General features: G+C 39.5%; 1 protein-coding gene across 1 annotated transcript in view; it reads left to right on the top strand.

Annotated features, from left to right (window-relative positions):
- OR9Q1 (olfactory receptor family 9 subfamily Q member 1) overlaps positions 1-17,721 on the top strand; it is a 155,257-nt gene extending 137,536 nt beyond the window's left edge. The window contains exon 3 of the mRNA XM_055253503.2: positions 15,518-17,721. Within this exon, the coding sequence (XP_055109478.2) occupies positions 15,518-16,467 (950 nt within the window). The 3' untranslated portion in view covers positions 16,468-17,721. The remainder of the gene's footprint in view (positions 1-15,517) is intronic.
- The last annotated feature ends 2,355 nt before the right edge of the window (positions 17,722-20,076 follow it).

Consider the following 20,076-nt stretch of genomic DNA (forward strand, 5'->3'; position numbering starts at 1 on the left):
CAAGTCAGAACTAGAATTCAGGCTCCCTTAACTATTCTTAGTGATGGCCCAACTGGGTGTACAGCTTTTAGAAATGGAGATTTAAGAGAAACCTTCTCTTTTCCTACATGAAAGGTGCTATTTGCATATAAATAATCCCAATATCAGCAATAATCTCTCCTCGGAGACCCACACTGGCCACGGATTGGCTATGACAGTGTTGGGGCAGAACAAACTAGTAGAGTCTTATGCTGGAGCCAGAGCCTGTGGACAGAGGATATTCCCCCACCTTGCCTTGGCCTGCGGGGGGGGGGTTGGGGGGATGCGCATGTAGGGATTTATGGGAAGGGAAGGAGGAGGAGAAGAGAATGATAAAATTAAATCCTTCCAGCTTCTTGTCTTTAGGTGGCTAAATTATGATTATTTCATATTGCTTTGAGGAGTTAATAAGAAAAACAGATGATGACATGGAAGCCCAGAGTGATAAGAGACTTACCTGGGACCACATAGCTAGTGAAGGATGGTTGTGGGGATGGGGCAGGAGGTGGGAATGAAGAATCACGTGCCTGGTTGCCCATGCAGTGCTCTTTTTCTACATCCTCACCTTAAGATTACCATCAGTGAAAGAGCAGAGGTCATGAGCAGACAGAAAACAATGAACAAGGAGGGAAAGAGATTCTTCAGGGAAAGGTGAGATGGGTTTCAGGTGAGGAAACTGATCAGGTTCACTTGGTCCACACCCATCCCAATGCTGCCAAAGCAAACCTTCTTTATTTGTCATGGGCACAGTGACTGTCTCATATTGACCTTGCTGCCCAGGTGCTTTCAGCAATATCAAACATTCTCTCGGTAGTCCAACACGAGAATTTTGCCACAGCTGCTCTTAATTAATTAGCAAAAAATTCCTGCATCATCACTTGTCAAATTGAATTACAAAATAGTTCCTTGGTGGCATGCTTGTTTTTTCTGCTAGACTCTGAACTCCTTACTGTCCTTTGAACATACCAGGCATGGTCTTGACCCCCTCAGAGCCCTTGCATTTGCTGTTCCCTCTGCTAGAATGCTATTCCTCCAGATGTCTGTATAACTTGCTCTCTAGATTCCTTCAAGTCTTTGCTTTTAATGAGGCTTTCTCTGATAACTCTATTGAAAATAGCAAACAACCTCCCTAACTTCCTTTTCTGCTGTATTTTTCTGCATGGCACACCACTATCTGATATAATATATGTTTTCCTTTTGTGTTATTTTCTGCCATTCCACAAGAATGCAAGCTCATAGGAGCAGGGTTCTCCGCTGTGCCCTCAGTGCCTAAAGCAGTCCCTGGAAGATAATAAGTGCCCAGTGAATATTTGTGGACTAAATGACAAGTGAGTGAATGTACTCCTGCAGGTTAGACACATACATCATTGTTCCTGGCATCTAACACATGCTTAATGCCTACTGAGTGAAAGATAAATTGTGTTTCTTCCAGGAGTTCTATTTAAAACTGTCTCTGATCATTTAATATTACCTCCTGTGCTTCATGACTCCTTGATCCCTTTTGTGAAGGGACTGTTTAGGCAACAGTCTCTCCCACATTCAGAGCCCTCTAATAAATTCTGTAGACATTATTGAGTTGTTCTCTGATTCCCCAAATAGACTAAGTTGGCTAATTGTTTGCTCCTGCAGTACCCTCTCAGCTGTTTTTTTGAAGCACACAAACCACTTATTGTTACTTGTTTGATGTCTGTTTTCCCCAATGGGCCTTAAAGGTTTCAATAGGGCAGGATCCATGTGAAACTTGCTCCCTGCTGTTTCCCGCACTTCCAGTCCACTGTCTGACACTCGTTGGACAGTAAATGAGTATTTGTTGACTGAAGGGGCCAGGTATCGTTAGCAGTGCCAAGGAGCGATTAAAATATGTTCTTTGACCCCAGGCACTGGATTGAGTAATACTTTAAAGACATTCCCCGCTCCCAAGTACCTCAGTGAGCACATCTTTTGGCAAATTTCTTCATCTGAGGATTTGACATTTACAAAATTATGTACCTTCAAAAGTTATCAGATTGAACAAAGGAATTCTGCTGTTTATTCAGCACAGGAAAATGATAAACTGCTACCCAGTTTATCATTCTCAAATATTTTTGTTAGCATTTTATCAATTCCCACAATTTATTTTTTAGGTAGTCTCTATCTTTTAAAGACTTAATTGGGGTTATTACAAAAATAACACATTTTTGTTATAATAAAATGGAAGGATACATACAAAGTAAAAAAGGGAGAGTGGCTCCTTTCTTTTACCTCTGTTTCCCAATCTTCTCACCGAGAAGTAACTCCTATTAGTTTTGTATGAGTCTTTTTATACTCATCAAACATTTATTTACTTTTTGTATTTCAACAAAAATTGTATCATATTTTATATCATCTTCTGCAACTTGCCATTTTACTCTACAATTATGGATGTCATTGTAACTTGTTAATTGCAAGTATCTCTTCTTATTAAAGGCTGCAGATGCACTATTCACAATAGCAAAGACTTGGAACCAACCCAAATGTCCAACAACAATAGACTGGATTAAGAAAATGTGGCACATATACACCATGGAATACTATGCAGCCATAAAAAATGATGAGTTCATGTCCTTTGTAGGGACATGGATGAAATTGGAAAACATCATTCTCAGTAAACTATCGCAAGGACAAAAAACCAAACACTGCATGTTCTCACTCATAGGTGGGAATTGAACAATGAGAACTCATGGACACAGGAAGGGGAACATCACACTCCGGGGACTGTTGTGGGGTGGGGGCAGGGGGGAGGGACAGCATTAGGAGATATACCTAATGCTAAGTTACGAGTTAATGGGTGCAGGAAATCAACATGGCACATGGATACATATGTAACAAACCTGCACATTGTGCACATGTACCCTAAAACCTAAAGTATAAAAAAAAAAAAAGGCTGCAGATTATTCACTTATTTCCCTAATTTTTTCCAATAACAAACAATGTTGCAATAGACATCTTTGAATGTGACTGGCTATGTACTCATGCTCAGCCTCCTGATGATAAATGGTTAGAGGTGGAATTGCTCGTGGATTTGGGTTAATTTAGTCAAGGTGGAGCCCCGTTTCCCACAATTTTATTTTTTGCATAGTTTGGTTCACTGTAGGCTGAGGGAGACATTTGGCAGGAGATTTGAAAGGAGGAAAGAAATGAAGTCCGAACCATATTCTTTTCATGCTCTGAAGATCGGTGCAGGGGACCAGGAGTTGGGGGTGGTGAGGACAGGGAGACTGCTGCAGCTCACATACTGCAACATGTTGTCACTTATCTGCTGGTTCACTTGTTTGCTATGAGAGTATCATTCCTGGACTATTGCCACTTCACTTGCCGGGTCTCCCCTAAAGCTTCTTCAACACCTGGGCCAGGTCCATCTTTAGTTCTGTGATGAAAAACACCAGCTTCCCTGTTACCCTTCTCTACCTTTTATAGGTTTATAAAAACATTGTCTTTTATTTTTGTAAATAAAAAACTAAGTAATTGATTTCACACATTATTTATTTGTATACATGTATGGGTTACAAGTACAATTTTGTTACGTGCATAGATTGTATAGTGGTGAAGTCAGGGCTTTTAGGGTATCCATCACCTGAACAACATACATTGTAGCATTAAGTTTCTCATCATCTACCCGTCTCCCACTCCCTCACCCTTCCAAGTCTCCATTGTCTGTCGTTCTACATTCTATGTCCATGTGTACACATTGGCTTCCTTATTACCTTCCACTTATAAGTGAGAATATGCAGTATTTGCAGCAATGTGGATGACACTGGAGGCCATTATCTCAAGTGAAATTAATCAGACACATAATTAATTTTTTGATATAATATGCCAACTGTTAAAATATTATTTATTAATTTCTTTACCCCTGAATTTGATACTTCATTTTCATATATTTCTATATTTACTCGAGTTTGTTTTTAGTACTTTTCTGTTACACAGATATATTTTAACTCTAAAGTATTATTTAACTCAATTTCTTTAATTTCTGAAACTTTGGGGTTTATTTTGGTATCTGATAGGGCAAAATATCTCATTATTCTTTTCCAAAAATTTCTTTAGTTATGTATCTTGGGTTCTAGATAAACTTTTAGATCAGCTTGTCATGTTTTATCAATATATCAGTCATCTATTGCCATAATAACTTATTGGCTTAAAACAATAAGCATTTATTATTGCTTAATTTTTCAGTTGCGTCTATGGGTCAGCTGACTATAAGGTGACTAGTGCTTCTGGTTTTAGCTGGGCAGGCTCATGCATCTATGGTCAATTGTGGATCAGGTTGGGGCTTGGCTAGGTTTTCTCACGTATTTGGGGGTTGCCTGGCTGTAGGTAGTCCTTGGCTGAAACAACTGTGCTTTCCTCTATGTGGTGTCTCCTCCTCCAACGGGCTAGCCCAAGCTGTTCCCATGGCAATGGCAAAGGTCCAAGAGTCAAAATAGAAGTAGAAGTGTGCAAGGTCTCTTGAAGCCTAGTTTCAGAAATGGCACACCATCCCTTCAGCGGCATTTTTTTGGATGAAACCATAAAACCAGCAAATTCAAGAGTGGGGAAATAGACTCTATCTCTTGAAGGTTGGAGCTGGCATCACATTGCAAAAGGCGTTCAACAGGGAGGCTGTTGATTGAAGTCATCAATACAACCAACACAGCAACCAAATAACATTGGCAAAAATCTCCTTGAGAGTTTTATTGGACTTGAATTAAAATAATAGATTTCATTCCAGGAAAACTGACACACGATAAACACTCATGTACCCACCATCCAGATTTGTCAAATCTTAACATTTTGCTTTATGTGTGATTTCAAAAATAACTCAGTAAAGATATTCTTGAAATCCTTTGTGTTCCAGTCTCTGATCCTAGTCCTTTGTCCTCCTGCAGAGCTAACCACTACCCTGAATTTGCTGTTAACATTCCTACACATGCTTTTATGTTTTCACTCCATATTTGTGTCTCCAGAATAACCAACAGTTTATTTGTATTTATTTAAAAACTTGACATCTGTGGTGCCATACTGTTCTTATGTTCGAATTGCCAGCAATTTGTTCAACATGACGGATTTGAGATTTACCAATATTGATATATGTAGCTTCAGGTCATTTAATTTTTTTGTTGATCTGGTATGGGTGAAGTGTTCCTTCTCATAATTTAAAATCACCTCTACAAACTGTGTTTTTCTCATTAATCAATTCTAGTGGCATTTATTTGTGTTTTTTTTTTTCAGTGCCTCTTTTTTCCCTTTGGACTGGCAATAGGTTTGTCTATTGTATTGCAAGAATTCAGCTCCTGGTTTATCAAATCCATTAAAAAATTTGCCTTATATGTTATTACTTTCTACTAAAAATTTTTAAAATTTATCTTTAGCTTCTTGTGGTTGTGTGTATATTTTATTTATTTTTTGTTGTCCATATTGTCTAATACATGCATTTCCAGGACTAGTTGTCCCCCTTAACTGTTGTTGCTACAATTCACAGGTTTTAATAAGTACATATCAATGTCAATTATTTTTAAATAGTTTGCAATTTCAGGATGAGTCTCACATTATCTCAAGTGTAACTGAGCAGGCCATTTTAATATGTCAAAATGATTGATACTGTTTTTAGCCTTTATTAATTTCTGTGTGCCTTATATTGTGGTCAGACAATGTGTCTTGTATGATTAACACACACTTGACTGACAGTTGATTGGATATTAAATTCTAAATTCAAAATAATTTTCTCTGATCTTTAAAGACACTTTTCTTTCCTCTGGCTTCCAATATTCAGTAGAGTGGATGCCAAATTTGATGGCAGTCTTGTTCTCATATAGGTCACTTGCTTTGTTGTTTTTTTCCCCCCTCTCCAGAAACATGTAATGGATTCTTTTAATCCTTGAGTCCAGAAGTATGTTTTGTTCAGTACTGGTGTTAGAATCTTAGTGAGCTCTTTGGATCTGAAGGCTTAAGATTTGTTTTTAAGCTCAAAGAAATTTCCTCCTTTTTTCTTTTTAAATATTATCATCCTCTTTTTATATTCTCTTAGAACTTTTATTGAGCAGATATCTATCTTTTGTGCCTCTTAACTTTTTCATGGTTCTCTTTCCCCTGGTGGCATTTTTTGCTTTAAACTCTGGGAAGTGTAGCAGGTTTAAAATTTACAGTCTCAATACAGGTGTGCAAAAAAATAACTCCTTAAAATTTCATTTTAACTGAATTCAATCTTTTCCACTGAAGGTAAAATGAATCTTTTCCAAACCAAGGCAACTCAGTCACTTTCAGTTTTAAACATAGCCCATTCAGGATTTAAACTGTCAATTCAAAATTTTTTCTCATTTTCCCCCTTCTTCCTCTCCTTTTTGTTCCCTTCTTTTTCCAGGATGTGATCTAAATTCTCAGGGGCTTTATGTATCACACTGGCATCAGGAGGGGACATTTAGTATAACTAATTTCCCTGTTCTCACTGTTCTCTGTAGAAAGAAAACTGTTTTTTTTTTTTCTTCTGGTTCTTATTGCCATTGCTCCCATCTGCTGCTGCTGTCCATGATCAAGCCATGGATTCTCTTTTAAGAGACATACAGTCTGCATTCTCTTTTTATGGCCCTCAGGCTCCTTTGGCTTTTGAACCCTCTCAGTGACTTTTAATATGGAGGTGCCAGGATTCTGTGAAATTATCTTTGTCTCTCTGCTTAGAAATCTCCATCAACAATGTTTGTATGTTGCTTTGCTGCCATGGTGGATGCAGAGAATCTCTAGATGGCTTAGCATAAATTATCCCAGGAAGTGAGGCATACGTATCCCTTTTTTCAGATGCTTCTAAAAATGAGACGAGGACTTGTATCATTTACAGACCCCCTCACCCAGGTTTGGGGTGTACTGGGGCATTGACTCCTTCTTAAGGATCCAGGCAACATCTACAATCTAACTGCGATATCCTCTGAACTTCTCCTCTCCAGCCTACACATAACATTTTTTTTCAAGTAAGAAAACAACTCTTTATCATAGTGCAAATTTTATGCCCAATGGTATAAACTCTCTGCTTCCTGTCTTTCATGATTGCTATTATATTAAGATTCATTTTCAAGAATTCCAAAGAAAACCTTGTATCCTTCTACATGGTGTCTCTTGCAATTAAAAGCTTTGCTGTCAAAATGATTATTTCTTTAATGCATTGTGATATGGTTTGGCTGTGTCTCCACCCAAATCTCATCTTGAATTGTAGCTTCCATAATTCCCATGTGTTATGGGAGGGACCCAGTGGAGATAATGAGTCATGGCGGTGGTTTCCCCCATACCGTTCTTTTGGTAGTGAATAAGTCTCATGAGATCTGATGGTTTTATAAGGGGAAACTCCTTTCACTTGGTTCTCATTCGCTCTCTTGCCTGCCACCATGTAAGATGTGCTTTTCACCTTCTGCCATAATTGTGAGGCCTCCCCAGCCACGTGGAACTGTGTGTCCATTAAACTTTTTTTCTTTATAAATTACCCGGTCTTGGGCATGTCTTTATCAGCAGCATGAAAATGGACTAATACACATTAAAAATCTATTTGGAAGTTCAGTTAGTTCCTTTATTCCATGATGTATCAAGCCCATGCCTAAAGAAAAGCATATGACGAGTAATCACTGCTTTCTGAATTATGGAGGTCAAACAAGGGCTATAAGGAGCATGGAATATTGGGGGGTGGTGGTTTTGGGACTCATTGGTGGGAAACTAGCACTTAAAATCTCAGAATATTATTTGACTGAAATTGATCTTTGGAAATCCTAGATAGTAATAGATTTTCAGATGTGTCTATGATTATTTTGTGGGACGGTCAATCCCTGTTTTATGACACCATCACAACTCTCAAGATGTCTGGCAGAAGCTGGTGACTGCATATTGTACAGGGTTTGACAAATGTAATCCAATGTATACACTTCACCTACTCACTCTCCTTTTGTGCCCTCATCTATAGGTTTCACTCTCTGTGACCTCCATTGCTGCTGACCCTGAACTGGGTGATAGCTTCCTTCAGCAGCTGCTGATTTTTCACTTTGCTCTGTATGTGATTCTGACCAGACTAGTTTTGATCCTGTTCTCTGACTTGTTCATCACCAAGGCCATCTAAACACCTGCAAATCAGGTCTCTAGGCAAAGATTCCTCAACCTTTCTCTACCTTTGCCTCATACAGAACTGCAGTTCGGTTGATTGTTGAGACTACAGCTTTGATCTATATGTGCAGCAGTAGGAAAGTCCCTTATAAGGGAGAGGGCCGTGACCATGTTTTAGACAGTAGTGAACCCCAGGCTGACCATTCCAATTTTATAGCCTGAGGACAAAAAGGCAAAGGAGGCCCTGAGGAAAGCTCTTAATAAAGCCAAGTTGTTCTAATTACCTTCATAGCTCTGCAAAACACTCAACAACCTCCTCTGCTGTACTAACCATCTGGGTTCTCATTATCATTTGCAGGTGTTCATGCAAACTAGGCACGGAACCAGGCCCCCAGAGGTAGAGAATTTTCCAGTCAGAAGTTTTCCATAAAGTCCGGCTCTAGGGGAAGCAATGAAAGACAGAGGCTGAATATCAACAGCCTCTTTAATGGGGGAAAATATTGATAAATACTTGAAATTCCCTTATGTAATGACAACAACAGGGAAGGCTAACATCCTTAGAACATTAACATTGAGCAAAATGGGATGAAAAGATAATGAAGAGACGATTGCATAACAGATTTATGAGTACTGCCATCCGGAGAAAGAATGCTTTGTTGTCTCCGAGGATATTTCCTGTATTTCCTTATATGATTAAAAATGTTATATTTTGTTTGAATGATTTGTAATTTTGTCCTTAAGTGAGAAATTATATGTGAAATGCATGGCATATTCCCTGGCATTCAGTGGGCACAGGGATGTTGGCTATTCCTGTGGTCATCACAATTATTATTAGTGTGTTCTACATTCATTAAAATCTAGACAGAAAGTTTTATAGCGATCTTAAAGTAACGGATGTTATAAACTCTACGATGTCATTGAATGTGTGTAGATTCAGACCAGGAAGCAGAAGAATGATTAAATTTGGGAACTGTATGGGAAACACCATCCTGATTACTAACTATCAGGGTACATTAGTGAAGAGTGTTTTTATTTTCTCTCTTTATTTACTATTCTCCATGCCTTTTTGAGGTTGGTATTATTATTGCCAATTTGTAGATGAGGAAGTCAAAATACTGAGAGATTTTACATACTTCCCAAGATCCCTGGCTTCAGAAAATGATGGAGCCAGGACTCAAACCCAGGCAATCTGACCCAGATCTCATATTTGTAAGATTTTTTTAAATAAATGTTGTGGGTACGTAGTAGGTATATGTATTTATAGGGTACATGAGATATTTTGATACAGCCATGCAATGCATAATAATCACATCAGGGTAAATGGGGTATCCATCATCTCAACCATTTATTCTTTGTGTTACAGACAATCAAAGTATACTGTTTTAATTATTTTAAAATGTACAATTAAATTATTATTGACTGTAGTCACCCTGTTGTGCTATCACGTACTAGGTCTATTCATTCTATTATTTTGTACCCATTAACTACCCCTACTTTCCCCACATGCCCCAATACTTTTATCCAAAAATTATAATGACTTCTGTCTAGTAAACTATAAGTGGTAAAAAAAATTACTGGTTGAAAGGGACAAATAAAAAAATAAAACTGTTTACATTTAGGATTAAAGTACTCTTGGGTATGAAAAAATCATCATGATCATGGTATTTTCTAAGAGCCACAAGGAACACTGAGCTGAGAGCTTCTTCCTGACCCCCTGAACCCCACGCCCTCAGCCAAGGGAGCAGATTCCTAACAAGACATATTTTCTATCCCAGGGTGGGAGGGCATAGCAATATTTTACCAGGAGGGTTTCAGAATTGCTGTGGACCCACTGTTGCCACGTGCCTGCCATTCTTCCTTTTTTTTAACGGGAGAATTTATTGTGGTTATTCTGCCTGTTCACCAATACATTTTGGGTATTTGTGGGCAGACATATGACTTGTCTTTGTAGTTCGTAATTCTCTAAACCAAGGGGAGCTGCACCTGGACCTGATGGAGATCCTAAGATCCTAGACTTTGATCTTGATGTAATTTGTTGAAGTTTAAAGATCGGGGTTGGGGGAGCTTAGGGTGATGAAGAGTATATTTTGTATGTGATTTGAGAGGGTAGAATAAGAGTATTTATGGACAATAGGAATATTGGATCATTGTTCATAAAATAAACTTCACTTCTCTCCAACTGTGAGTAGGATAAACTCCCCTGCTCAGGGATGTTGAGCTTGACTATGTGGCTTGCTTTCACTGGTGGGACATGAGTAGACCCAATGCAAGCAAAGACTTAAAATGTGCTTGTGTAATGGGGCTTTGTCTGCTTGTGATTCTGCCATTTTTAGAGGCATATGCCCTGCGTCGCTTGCTGACCCAAAGATGAAGAGAGATACGTGAAACATTGTGAATCCTTGGTCAAGTTAGCCGAGCCCAAGCCCAGCCTAAATAAGCTAAATCCTGTCTGGCCACAGACCTATGAGTGTGAGAATAAATGCTCATTGTTTTGTGCTACTGAATTTGTGGGGTGCTTATCACAACATAGGAGCTAACTAGGAACCCCATGGTCAAATAGTTTTGAGAATTGTTGCATAATATACAGTTCATTTTGTAGATTTATAAAGGATATTATCATACTAAAATCTTCAAAAAATTTTCTAGTAAAGATAGTTGTTTAACTTCATTTAACCCAGCTTCTCAGACTTCCTTTAGCATTAAATTCTTATCTGATATGTTAGAAGTTAAAAAAAATAAAGTTTACTGTTGTTTGACTTAATTTTTCTCTATTAGAGAAAATTTTTCCCTTTGTTGAGGAAAGTATCTTAAAGGATATCTTCATAATGAAATTTAAGGACTTCCAGTGCAAGGTCTAAATTGAAACTATTTAGAGCTTAAAGATTTAAGGCTGGGTGCAGTGGCTCATGCTTGTAATCTCAGAAATTTGGGAGGCTGAGGCGGGCAGATCACTTGAGCCCAGGAGTTCAAGACCAGCCTGGCCAACACAGTGAAATCCCGACTCTACTAAAAATACAAAACGTTAGCTGGGCATGGTGGTGCACCCCTGTAATCCCAGCTACTAGGGTGGCTGAGGCATGAGAATTGCTTGAACCTGGGAGGCAGAGGTTGCAGTGACCTGAAATCATGCCACTGAACTCCAGCCTGGGTGACAGAGTGAGACTCTGTCTCAAAAAAAAAAAAAGGAGATTTGGATTATTATGCACAACAATATATAAAAAATTTTTAGCCTCTCAGTGGATTGGATAGGATAGGGATTTGGAAGATTTTGGAACTGGGAAAAGAGAAATACAAACAAAAGATTTTCTCAGTAGAGAAAGCAGTGGAGTCAGATGGTAGCGGACAGGCTCAAGGTCAGGAGCTGTGTCACTCACTGTCCTTGGAGTATCCCTTGGGCTCTCCTGCCCATATGAATGCTGACCCCGTTTCCTAAAGAGTTTTGCCCATCATTCTCCCACTCTGTCTTCTGTCCAAACTGACAAAGTCCACCTCCTCTGGGAAGCCCTCCCCAGTTTACCCTACCTGTAAGTAATCTTGCCCTAGTACCTTACCTACTCCTTGCTTGTTTAGTACTATCCCCATAGTAGAGGGAATAGTATTCCTATAATACTACTATTCTCATAGTACTGTACCTACTCCTTGCTTAGGAGTTTAGTACTTGTTATCTTAAAGAATGGATAAGAATCTCACCTATTAGGCTGCATATTCCTCATAGGTAAGCATTGTGTTGTCTTTTTGTTTCACTTCACATCTCTTGCTCTCATTTAGAACTCTTAGCACAGTGACGAGTCAATGAACCACATGGTTCCATTTTCTCTTGGTTATCATAATTGTCAAAGACGGCAATTATTCTGTTTTTCCTTATCTTCCTTTTTTTTTTTGAATTGAGACATGTCAAAATTCAATGGCTTAACAAAATGCCTATGAATTTGTGGCTAAAACAATACTATTGTGTCAAAGATGTAGAGAGCTGGCAAAAGCTATGCCAACAAGATGAACTTGCCAATTTCTCCTCTGGGCAACATCCCAGGCTTTGTTTTCTCTATGTGTTCATTTGCATTTAAAGAAAAAAAAAAGGAAAGATTTTAATGAGGCACTTGACTCCCAGAGAGGGCAAACAGAAGACATGATGTGTCTTGCTGAGATTTCTGTGTAGGGTACCCAGTTGGCCCTCCTGGATAATGTGGAGCAAAGTCCTGTGTTTCCAAAGCACTCTTCTTCCAGATATGGCCACAGTGGTGAAGGTGGCAATGGGCATAACTTCTGACATTGTTCTGATGGAAGAAATTAAAGTTAGATACATCTAACTCCTCAAAGGACCATGCAGAACTAGGATTCAGGCCTTTTAAACCCCACTCAGTGGGTGTATGGCAGGGCTTTGACAACTGTGACTGGGAAGAAAGTCTTTTCTCCTCCTATGAGAGGGACTAGGTGCCTAGTGAGAAACCTACGTGTGCAATAATTGCCTTCCCTTAGAGACCACTTTAGCCATTGATTGGAGACCTCAGAGCTTTTGTAGCAATTATTAGTGTCTTCTCCGAAGACATTTGTGTTGGAGCTGGGAGCCCACAGGAAGAGGCTGTTCCCCAATCTCTGCTGTCCTTGCCTGGAATTGAACAAAAACCAGTGAAGAGTGCATCCTAATCAGATTTTGCAGATCTGGAAACAGAAAGAATAAAACGGCGTCTTTGGTGGAAAAGAAGTGGCTAGAAGGATCTTGAGGATGGTAGGGTCCAGGGACTGACTTTCAGGCAGTGAAGTTATTATTGTCCCCATATTGATGCACACATTGTGTGTGCATGTGTGTGAGGAATGTAGGAGGGAAGAGGACATTGTGGCTTCAGGAGATTTGCTTAGCATTATAACTGAGCAGGTCTAGGAGGGCAACAAGAACCACCCAGACCTCCTGATGCTCAGCACAATACTTTTGCCCCTACACCCTTAGGATTTCTCCAAGCAGTGGGTGAGAAATGACCTTTTAGACATTAAGGAAAAATAGTGGACAAAGAGAGAAGAGGAACTGCCAGGTAAAGATGTGGAATTCAGGTGAAGAAACTGACCTGATTTTCTTGGTTCCCACCCCATTCAGATCATCAGATCCAATTTCCTTTAATTATCATTTTTTTCCAATAGGTCAGTCTGACACAAGCATAGCTGCCAAAGTCTTATGCTTTAAAGATGATCCAATGTCCTTTATATCCTGTTGCACTACAACTCTGCCAAAGAACTTACTATTAGCTCAAAAGCCTCTATCAGTCTTCAGATATTAATAGACTGCAGAGCTGGTATTTATCTTTGTTTAATTAATGGCGGACACCTTCTGAGTAGGGACTGTTGGAATAATCATGTGATGCAGTGAAATCTTGTTATAAACTAAACAGAGCTTCTGTGTACAGTTTTGTTTCTAATGGCAGTTCCACCACTTCTGGGCTGTGCAAACTTGGGAATGATACTTAAGCCCTTTCTTTCTCAGTTTCTTTATCTGTAAAATGAGGATGAGAAAAGTTCCTGCCTCAGGTAATGGTTGTGGGGATTAAATGAGTTAATATATAAATCATTTAGAATAGTGTTTATCTGTTTTCTATTATTAAGGACAATATCAGTTCTTATAAAAGCTATTTTTGGTAAATGAAGAGGCTCTAATGAAGGTAGCAGCTTTCTGCTAAGTAAGCACATTGTTAGGTTGAGGATAAAAGTATAAACTCAAGAATGGCTTATGGGCTTCATGACTGTTGATCAATTTTAGTGAGTTCTTAGACTTCGGGCATTTTCTGTTTTTAAACACTTTCAAAAATAAAAGTAATTCATTGAACATGTGTATAGCACATTTCCCTTTGCAAGGTGCCTCATATATTATTTGGTAACCTTATTCCATGTGAAAATATTAAGCCTCCATGTGCTGAGCTCCAGGAGCACGTGCTCTGACCAGGGAAGGCAGACAGGAGAGAACTTTCCTGTAGAAAGTGCGATCTAGATTGAGGTTTGAAGGTAGGGTAAGAGCTGGCAAGGACTTGGAGGATGCGAAAGAGAAGGTGTTCTAGGCAGAAGGGGTTTGTCCTGCTGAAAGTGCAGAGATGTAGGAGAACCTGGGGGAGATTAGAGAAGCTGCCAATAATTCAGTACATCTGGAGAGAAGCGTGAGAGGGTGAAGTGTGGCTGTGGGTATCAGGATTTAGAAGCAAGACAGGAACATGAAGAAATAAGCAGAGGAGATCTCACAGAGTCATTTCCAACATGTGGAGGAGTCTAAATAATATCCCATCCTAGATTACAGTAATCTATTGCATATTTCAAAATAGCTAGAGGCAAATAATTTGCATATTTTGAGCTTTAAAAAGACAAATATTTAAGGTGGTGGACATCTAGTTACTCTGATTTGATCTTTATAAATTATATGGATGCATTAAATTATCACAAGGACTCTCCAAAAATATCCTTTCCATGATGGGCACCATGGCAGGATTTTTAACAGGGGAATCAGATGTGATCAAATTAATGTCTTAGAATTATCACTCTGACCACAGTGAGGAGGAAGAAATTTGCAAGAAGCAAATATATAGACAAGGAGAATAATTAGTTCCACGGCTGTTGTTCTAATCCAGGTGAGAGTTGAAGAGGATTTGATATCAGGGAGGAGTTGTGGTCACGGAGAAAAAGGGATAGAGTCCTGACACAGATATTACCGCGGTAGGCAAGAGCCCATGTGTCAACACTTGGTGGAGCAATAAGGAAGTTTTGGCTCAGAATGGCTATCTGGTTGGCAGAGCTCACACAGCTACTTAGCAATAGAGGTGGGAGAATGTGCACCCTGTTCTGAGAATGTTTACCTGTATCTGTTTTGTCAATATGCTAAGATGACTCTATACCACACAGGACTTCTTTGATGGCAGGAGCTAAGATCAGTCATCTCTGAAGCCCTACATCACACCTGGCATATTTTATATATATATGTATATATATAAATATATATAAAAATATCTAAATATATATGTATATATAGAAAGAGAGAGAGAGAGAAAGAAAGAGAGAGACAGGCTCTCACTCTGTCACCCAGGCTGGAGTGCAGTGGTGCCATCTCGGCTCACTGCCGAGATGAGAGCTTTGACCTGCCAGGCTCAAATGATTCTCGTGCCTCTCTCCCGAGTAGCTGGGATTACAGGTGCTCACCACCATGCACGGCTAATTTTTTTTTTGCATTTTTAGTAGAGATGGGGTTTCACCATGTTGGCCAGGCTGGTCTCGAACTCCTGGGCTCAAGTGATCCAACTGCCTCGCCTCCAAAGTGCTGATATTACAGGTGTGAGCCACAGCATCCGGCACACCTGGCATATTTTGTCCACAGTACATTTTCAATAAATGAAAACTAGAAATACAGGTAAATCCTATTTGCACCTTCCTAACTTGCTTCCCATTCTACATGTCTCAGGGACCACTGGTGTCATGGCAGAGATGAACCTCACCTTGGTGACCGAGTTCCTCCTTATTGCATTCACTGAATATCCTGAATGGGCACTCCCTCTCTTCCTCTTGTTTTTATTTATGTATCTCATCACCTTATTGGGGAACTTAGGAATGATTATTCTGATCCGCATGGATCAGCAGCTCCACACTCCGATGTATTTCCTTCTGAGTCACCTCGCTTTCATGGACATCTGCTACTCATCTGTCACTGTCCCCCAGATGCTGGCAGCGCTGCTGGAGCATGGGGCAACTTTATCCTACACACGCTGTGCTGCTCAGTTCTTTCTGTTCACCTTCTTTGGTTCCATCGACTGCTACCTCTTGGCCCTCATGGCCTATGACCGCTACTTGGCTGTGTGCCAGCCCCTGCTTTATGTCACCATCATGACACAGCAGGCCCACTTGAGTCTTGTGGCTGGGGCTTACGTTGCTGGTCTCGTCAGTGCCTTGGTGCGGACAGTCTCAGCCTTCACTCTCTCCTTCTGTGGAACCAATGAGATTGACTTTATTTTCTGTGACCTCCCTCCTCTGTTAAAGTTGACCTGTGGTGAGAGCTACACTCAGGAAGTGGTGATTATCGTGTTTGCCGTTTTTGTCATCCCTGCCTCCATGGTGGTGATCTTGGTGTCCTACCTGTTTATCATCGTGGCCATCCTGAGGATCCCCTCTGCTGGAAGCCGGGCCAAGACCTTCTCCACCTGCACCTCCCACCGCACTGCTGTGTCACTCTTCTTTGGTACCCTCATCTTCATGTACCTGAGAGGTAACTCGGGTCAGTCTTTGGAGAAGAATCGGGTAGTGTCTGTGCTTTACACAGCGGTCATCCCCATGTTGAATCCCCTCATCTACAGCCTGAGGAACAAGGAAGTGAAGGAGGCCCTGAGAAAAATTCTCCATAGAGCCAAGTTGTCCTAACCATCTCCAAACTTGGAAAATCCCGAGAACCACCTACTCTGCAGTGTCAAAATTCTGGACGCTCATTATTTATAGCATGCTCAATGTTTAAATGAATATATTATGGTACTAGGTATAAAAAAGAACCAGAACTTTTAGCTCCAGGGAGAGGAAGGAAGACAAGGAAAAGTCAACCTGAAAAGGGATTGGAGTGGGAGTTTTGATTCCCAGGACAAGTGACAAAAGGATTTGAAATTAAATCCTGTGCAATCCAAATATGGCACACCTCACCTGTCTGTGATTATAAGAGTAATTTTTTTTGCAAAATTTTTAATGAAAGATTTTCATCATATAGAAATGTTAAAAATAATGTGTAGGAAATTTCCTATACTCGGTACCGAGATTGTGTAATTGCTAGTATTTGCTATCTTTACTTGGTTACGTAGATGTAATCTATCCGTGAGTTTATTCATCAATCAATTCACTCATCAAACCACCTTTTTTTGATTCACTTCAAGATGAGTTCCAGACATCAGCATTAGTACCCTTTACTTCTATGCACTTCAGAATTATATCATCAATTAGGATTCAATATTTAGATTACATTTATTTTTAATGATCAAACTATGGTCGTTTGATGATCCAATTAGTAAAGCTGACCCTGCTCAAGGTATTCCTTAATATTCTGGTAGTAGTTCTCAAGAAGGCCTCACACAAACTTCTAAACAATGCCTACAATAACATGTCTGTCAATTGCTATCACCTCTGGATATATGCCTTGTTCTTTTTCTTCCTACCTATAACAGTTCTCTCTCGTCATATGGCATGACTAAAAATCCACTTAACAAAGTTATACCATTCCCACTGCCCATAATGGCGTGTTCAGTGTCTGGATCATAGACATTGACTCTCTGTGTTGTCAAAGCTTTTTCCCTCAGGGAGGCAGAACATTGCTGCATTCCACATGGGGATAGGCAGGAGGGTGGTCCTTGCCTATCCTGGGTCCCTGCGCTCTGCAGCAGCTCAGCCTGCATCCAAAGCCTCACAAAATCTGTCTGTTCTTGATCTTTACTTCTCTAATCACAGGGGACTTGTCTCAATCAAACCTAAGGCACTGGAAGAGAACAGGCCCCATCTATTAATCTGTTCTTCATTTAAACAAATTTTTATGCCTGGAGCTCAAACTTCTTTTCCTGTCTCCTGGATTACCAAAAAAAAAAATAAATAAAAAAAATAAAAAAAAAAATCCAAAACCAAAACAACAACAACAAAAAAATCCAGGGTCCCCTGTATGTGATTGACATAAACACTTATGGAAGAGGAAAGGTGGGGAGAGTGTGACGGTATCTTACAAACCTAGGATGATTTTAAACTCAGTCATACAAAAATGCTGTGTGAAACATGGAATCCCAGTTACAGGACTTTAAATGGCAAGAAGATATGTGAAAGGTGGGAGACTCAGCATGCAGGTGGCCAAAGGATAGTCAATGGAAGGTGGCTTATAGTAAAATAAAACACATCTGAATCTTTAAAGACATTATGTTTATTTTAGAAGACAGAATATTTTAAAGTACATATTGTAATTTTCACAAGAAATATTTTATCCCTTTAATAGTGTTTTGTCTGGTTGTGAAAACCCAGGCTTAAAATTTATAGCTTCACTAAGGGGGGTGATTAATAAATAGTATGTGCGTCAATTGTGTTACAGGTTGTGTAAAAAATGTTAAAGAAATGTTGGAAAGCTTGAATCAGTGATATGAAATTCCCTCCTGGTTGTGTCTGTGTGAATAAAAGCAGTATACTAAGGAATTATTTGCTCTCTTAGAATCTACCAGAAGTCAGGAAGTACACGATGAATGGAAAGGGGCTACTAAGAGAATAAGTTGCCAGGTAGAAGAAAAAAAATTAATGTCTCCTTCTGATTAAATTCTAAACAAGTATCTGCAGATTTATATTCAAGAAGGAAGGGCTAAGTGAAAAGGCTATAGGAACTAGTGGTCATGAAACCCCATGTTGTATATGGAACATCATCTACTTTTTAGTCTATAAGTAGAGCTCAGGAAAAGTTAAAAAATGCTTTCCATTTAGGTATGGAAGATGAGTCGGGGTTCAATTAGGACATTTTTAAGAAAAGTTGACAATAGGGAAGTTACCTGATTGTAAATGGGTGTGAATATTTCCTTACATCCTGCTATACCTTGTGTTGAACTCATTCAAATAAAAAACCTGTGATTCTTTTTGTTCAGTTATTTTAATTCTGGAATGGAAATCTTACCATTTTTGACAACATGGATTAACCTAGAGGACATTATGCTAAGTTAAATAAGCAAGTCACAGAAGGACAAATATTGCATGATTTTACTTATATGAGGTATCCAAAAATATTATGTTGGTTCAAAAGGAATTGCAGTTTTTGCCATTACTTCAATGGCAAAACTGCAATACCTTTTGCACCATCTTAAGTCAAGCTCGTAGAAGCAGAGAGTTGCATGGTGATTGCCTCAGCTGGGGAGAGGAAGAAGTAGGGGAATTGTTCAATCAGCATAAATTTTCAGTTATGCAAGATGAATAAATTCTGGCCATCTGTCGTACAACATAATATCTATAGTTAACAATATATTGAATACTTTAAAACATGTTAAAAGAATAGATCTCATGCTAAATAGTCTTACCACCAAAAGACCAATCAAGCAACCAAACCAAAAATCACAAACCCAGAAAACAACAAAAAAGAAAACCCACAAAAGAACATTAGAAAATTTTTGGAGATGACAGATATATGATATATATATGTCCAAACTCACCAAAATGTATATATTAAATAACTAATTTTTTGTATAGCAATTACACCTCAAAAAACTTTAAAATATCTGCTTTTGGATATACATGCTTAAGGGAAATCCAGGTTACTCAAACCAGGAAACACCATCTACTGGGATGTTTTGAATGCGACTGTAGTACCTAAAAGGAGAATAACAAGATCTTCCGAAGAGAAACCTTGGACATCCAGCTCACAAGGGAATAGCAGTGGTAGCGCCCATCTGCATCCTGCCTGGTCTCACACCGGGCACTCAGGCCGGCTCCTCCCATCACCTTTCTCAAGTGTCTGCCAACACATGGTGCCCTTCGAGGAGACCTCCACTATCAGGAGCCAGGTCCTCAGAAGCTGTCAAAGAAGGGACTTGTTGGTAGCATGACCTTTCTAGTGGGCCTCAGGAGGGCCTCCCACCCTTTTCTGCACCAAACATGAATGAGATATTCTGGGGACCACACTACTTGGTACAAGACGGGGAGAAGAAAAGCCACAGCTCTTCCCTGGTAAGTGCGATTTGGCAGATATTACTTTATTTCGGTTGCAGTGGATATGAGCAATATAGCATGATTTTTGAGTAGCCAGGAATGAGCCCGAGTCCATCTTAAATCCCTATTCTTTGTTTAAATTTCCTTTGCTTTAAATTAGTCAGCCTGACCTTTTCTTGGAGACTATAGGATATGATAAGAAATGTTGGGTGGTGATGGTCCCTGATCAGCTGAGTGTCCTTCCATAAAACAACTTCCTTGTTCTGTATCTCAATTTCTGCATCTGAAAAATGGGGGAGCAGGTTGATTAAGAGAATTATGAGTCCCTCT

The sequence above is a fragment of the Symphalangus syndactylus genome, chromosome 1 (genome assembly GCF_028878055.3).
Source record: "Symphalangus syndactylus isolate Jambi chromosome 1, NHGRI_mSymSyn1-v2.1_pri, whole genome shotgun sequence".
Lineage (NCBI taxonomy): Eukaryota > Metazoa > Chordata > Mammalia > Primates > Hylobatidae > Symphalangus > Symphalangus syndactylus.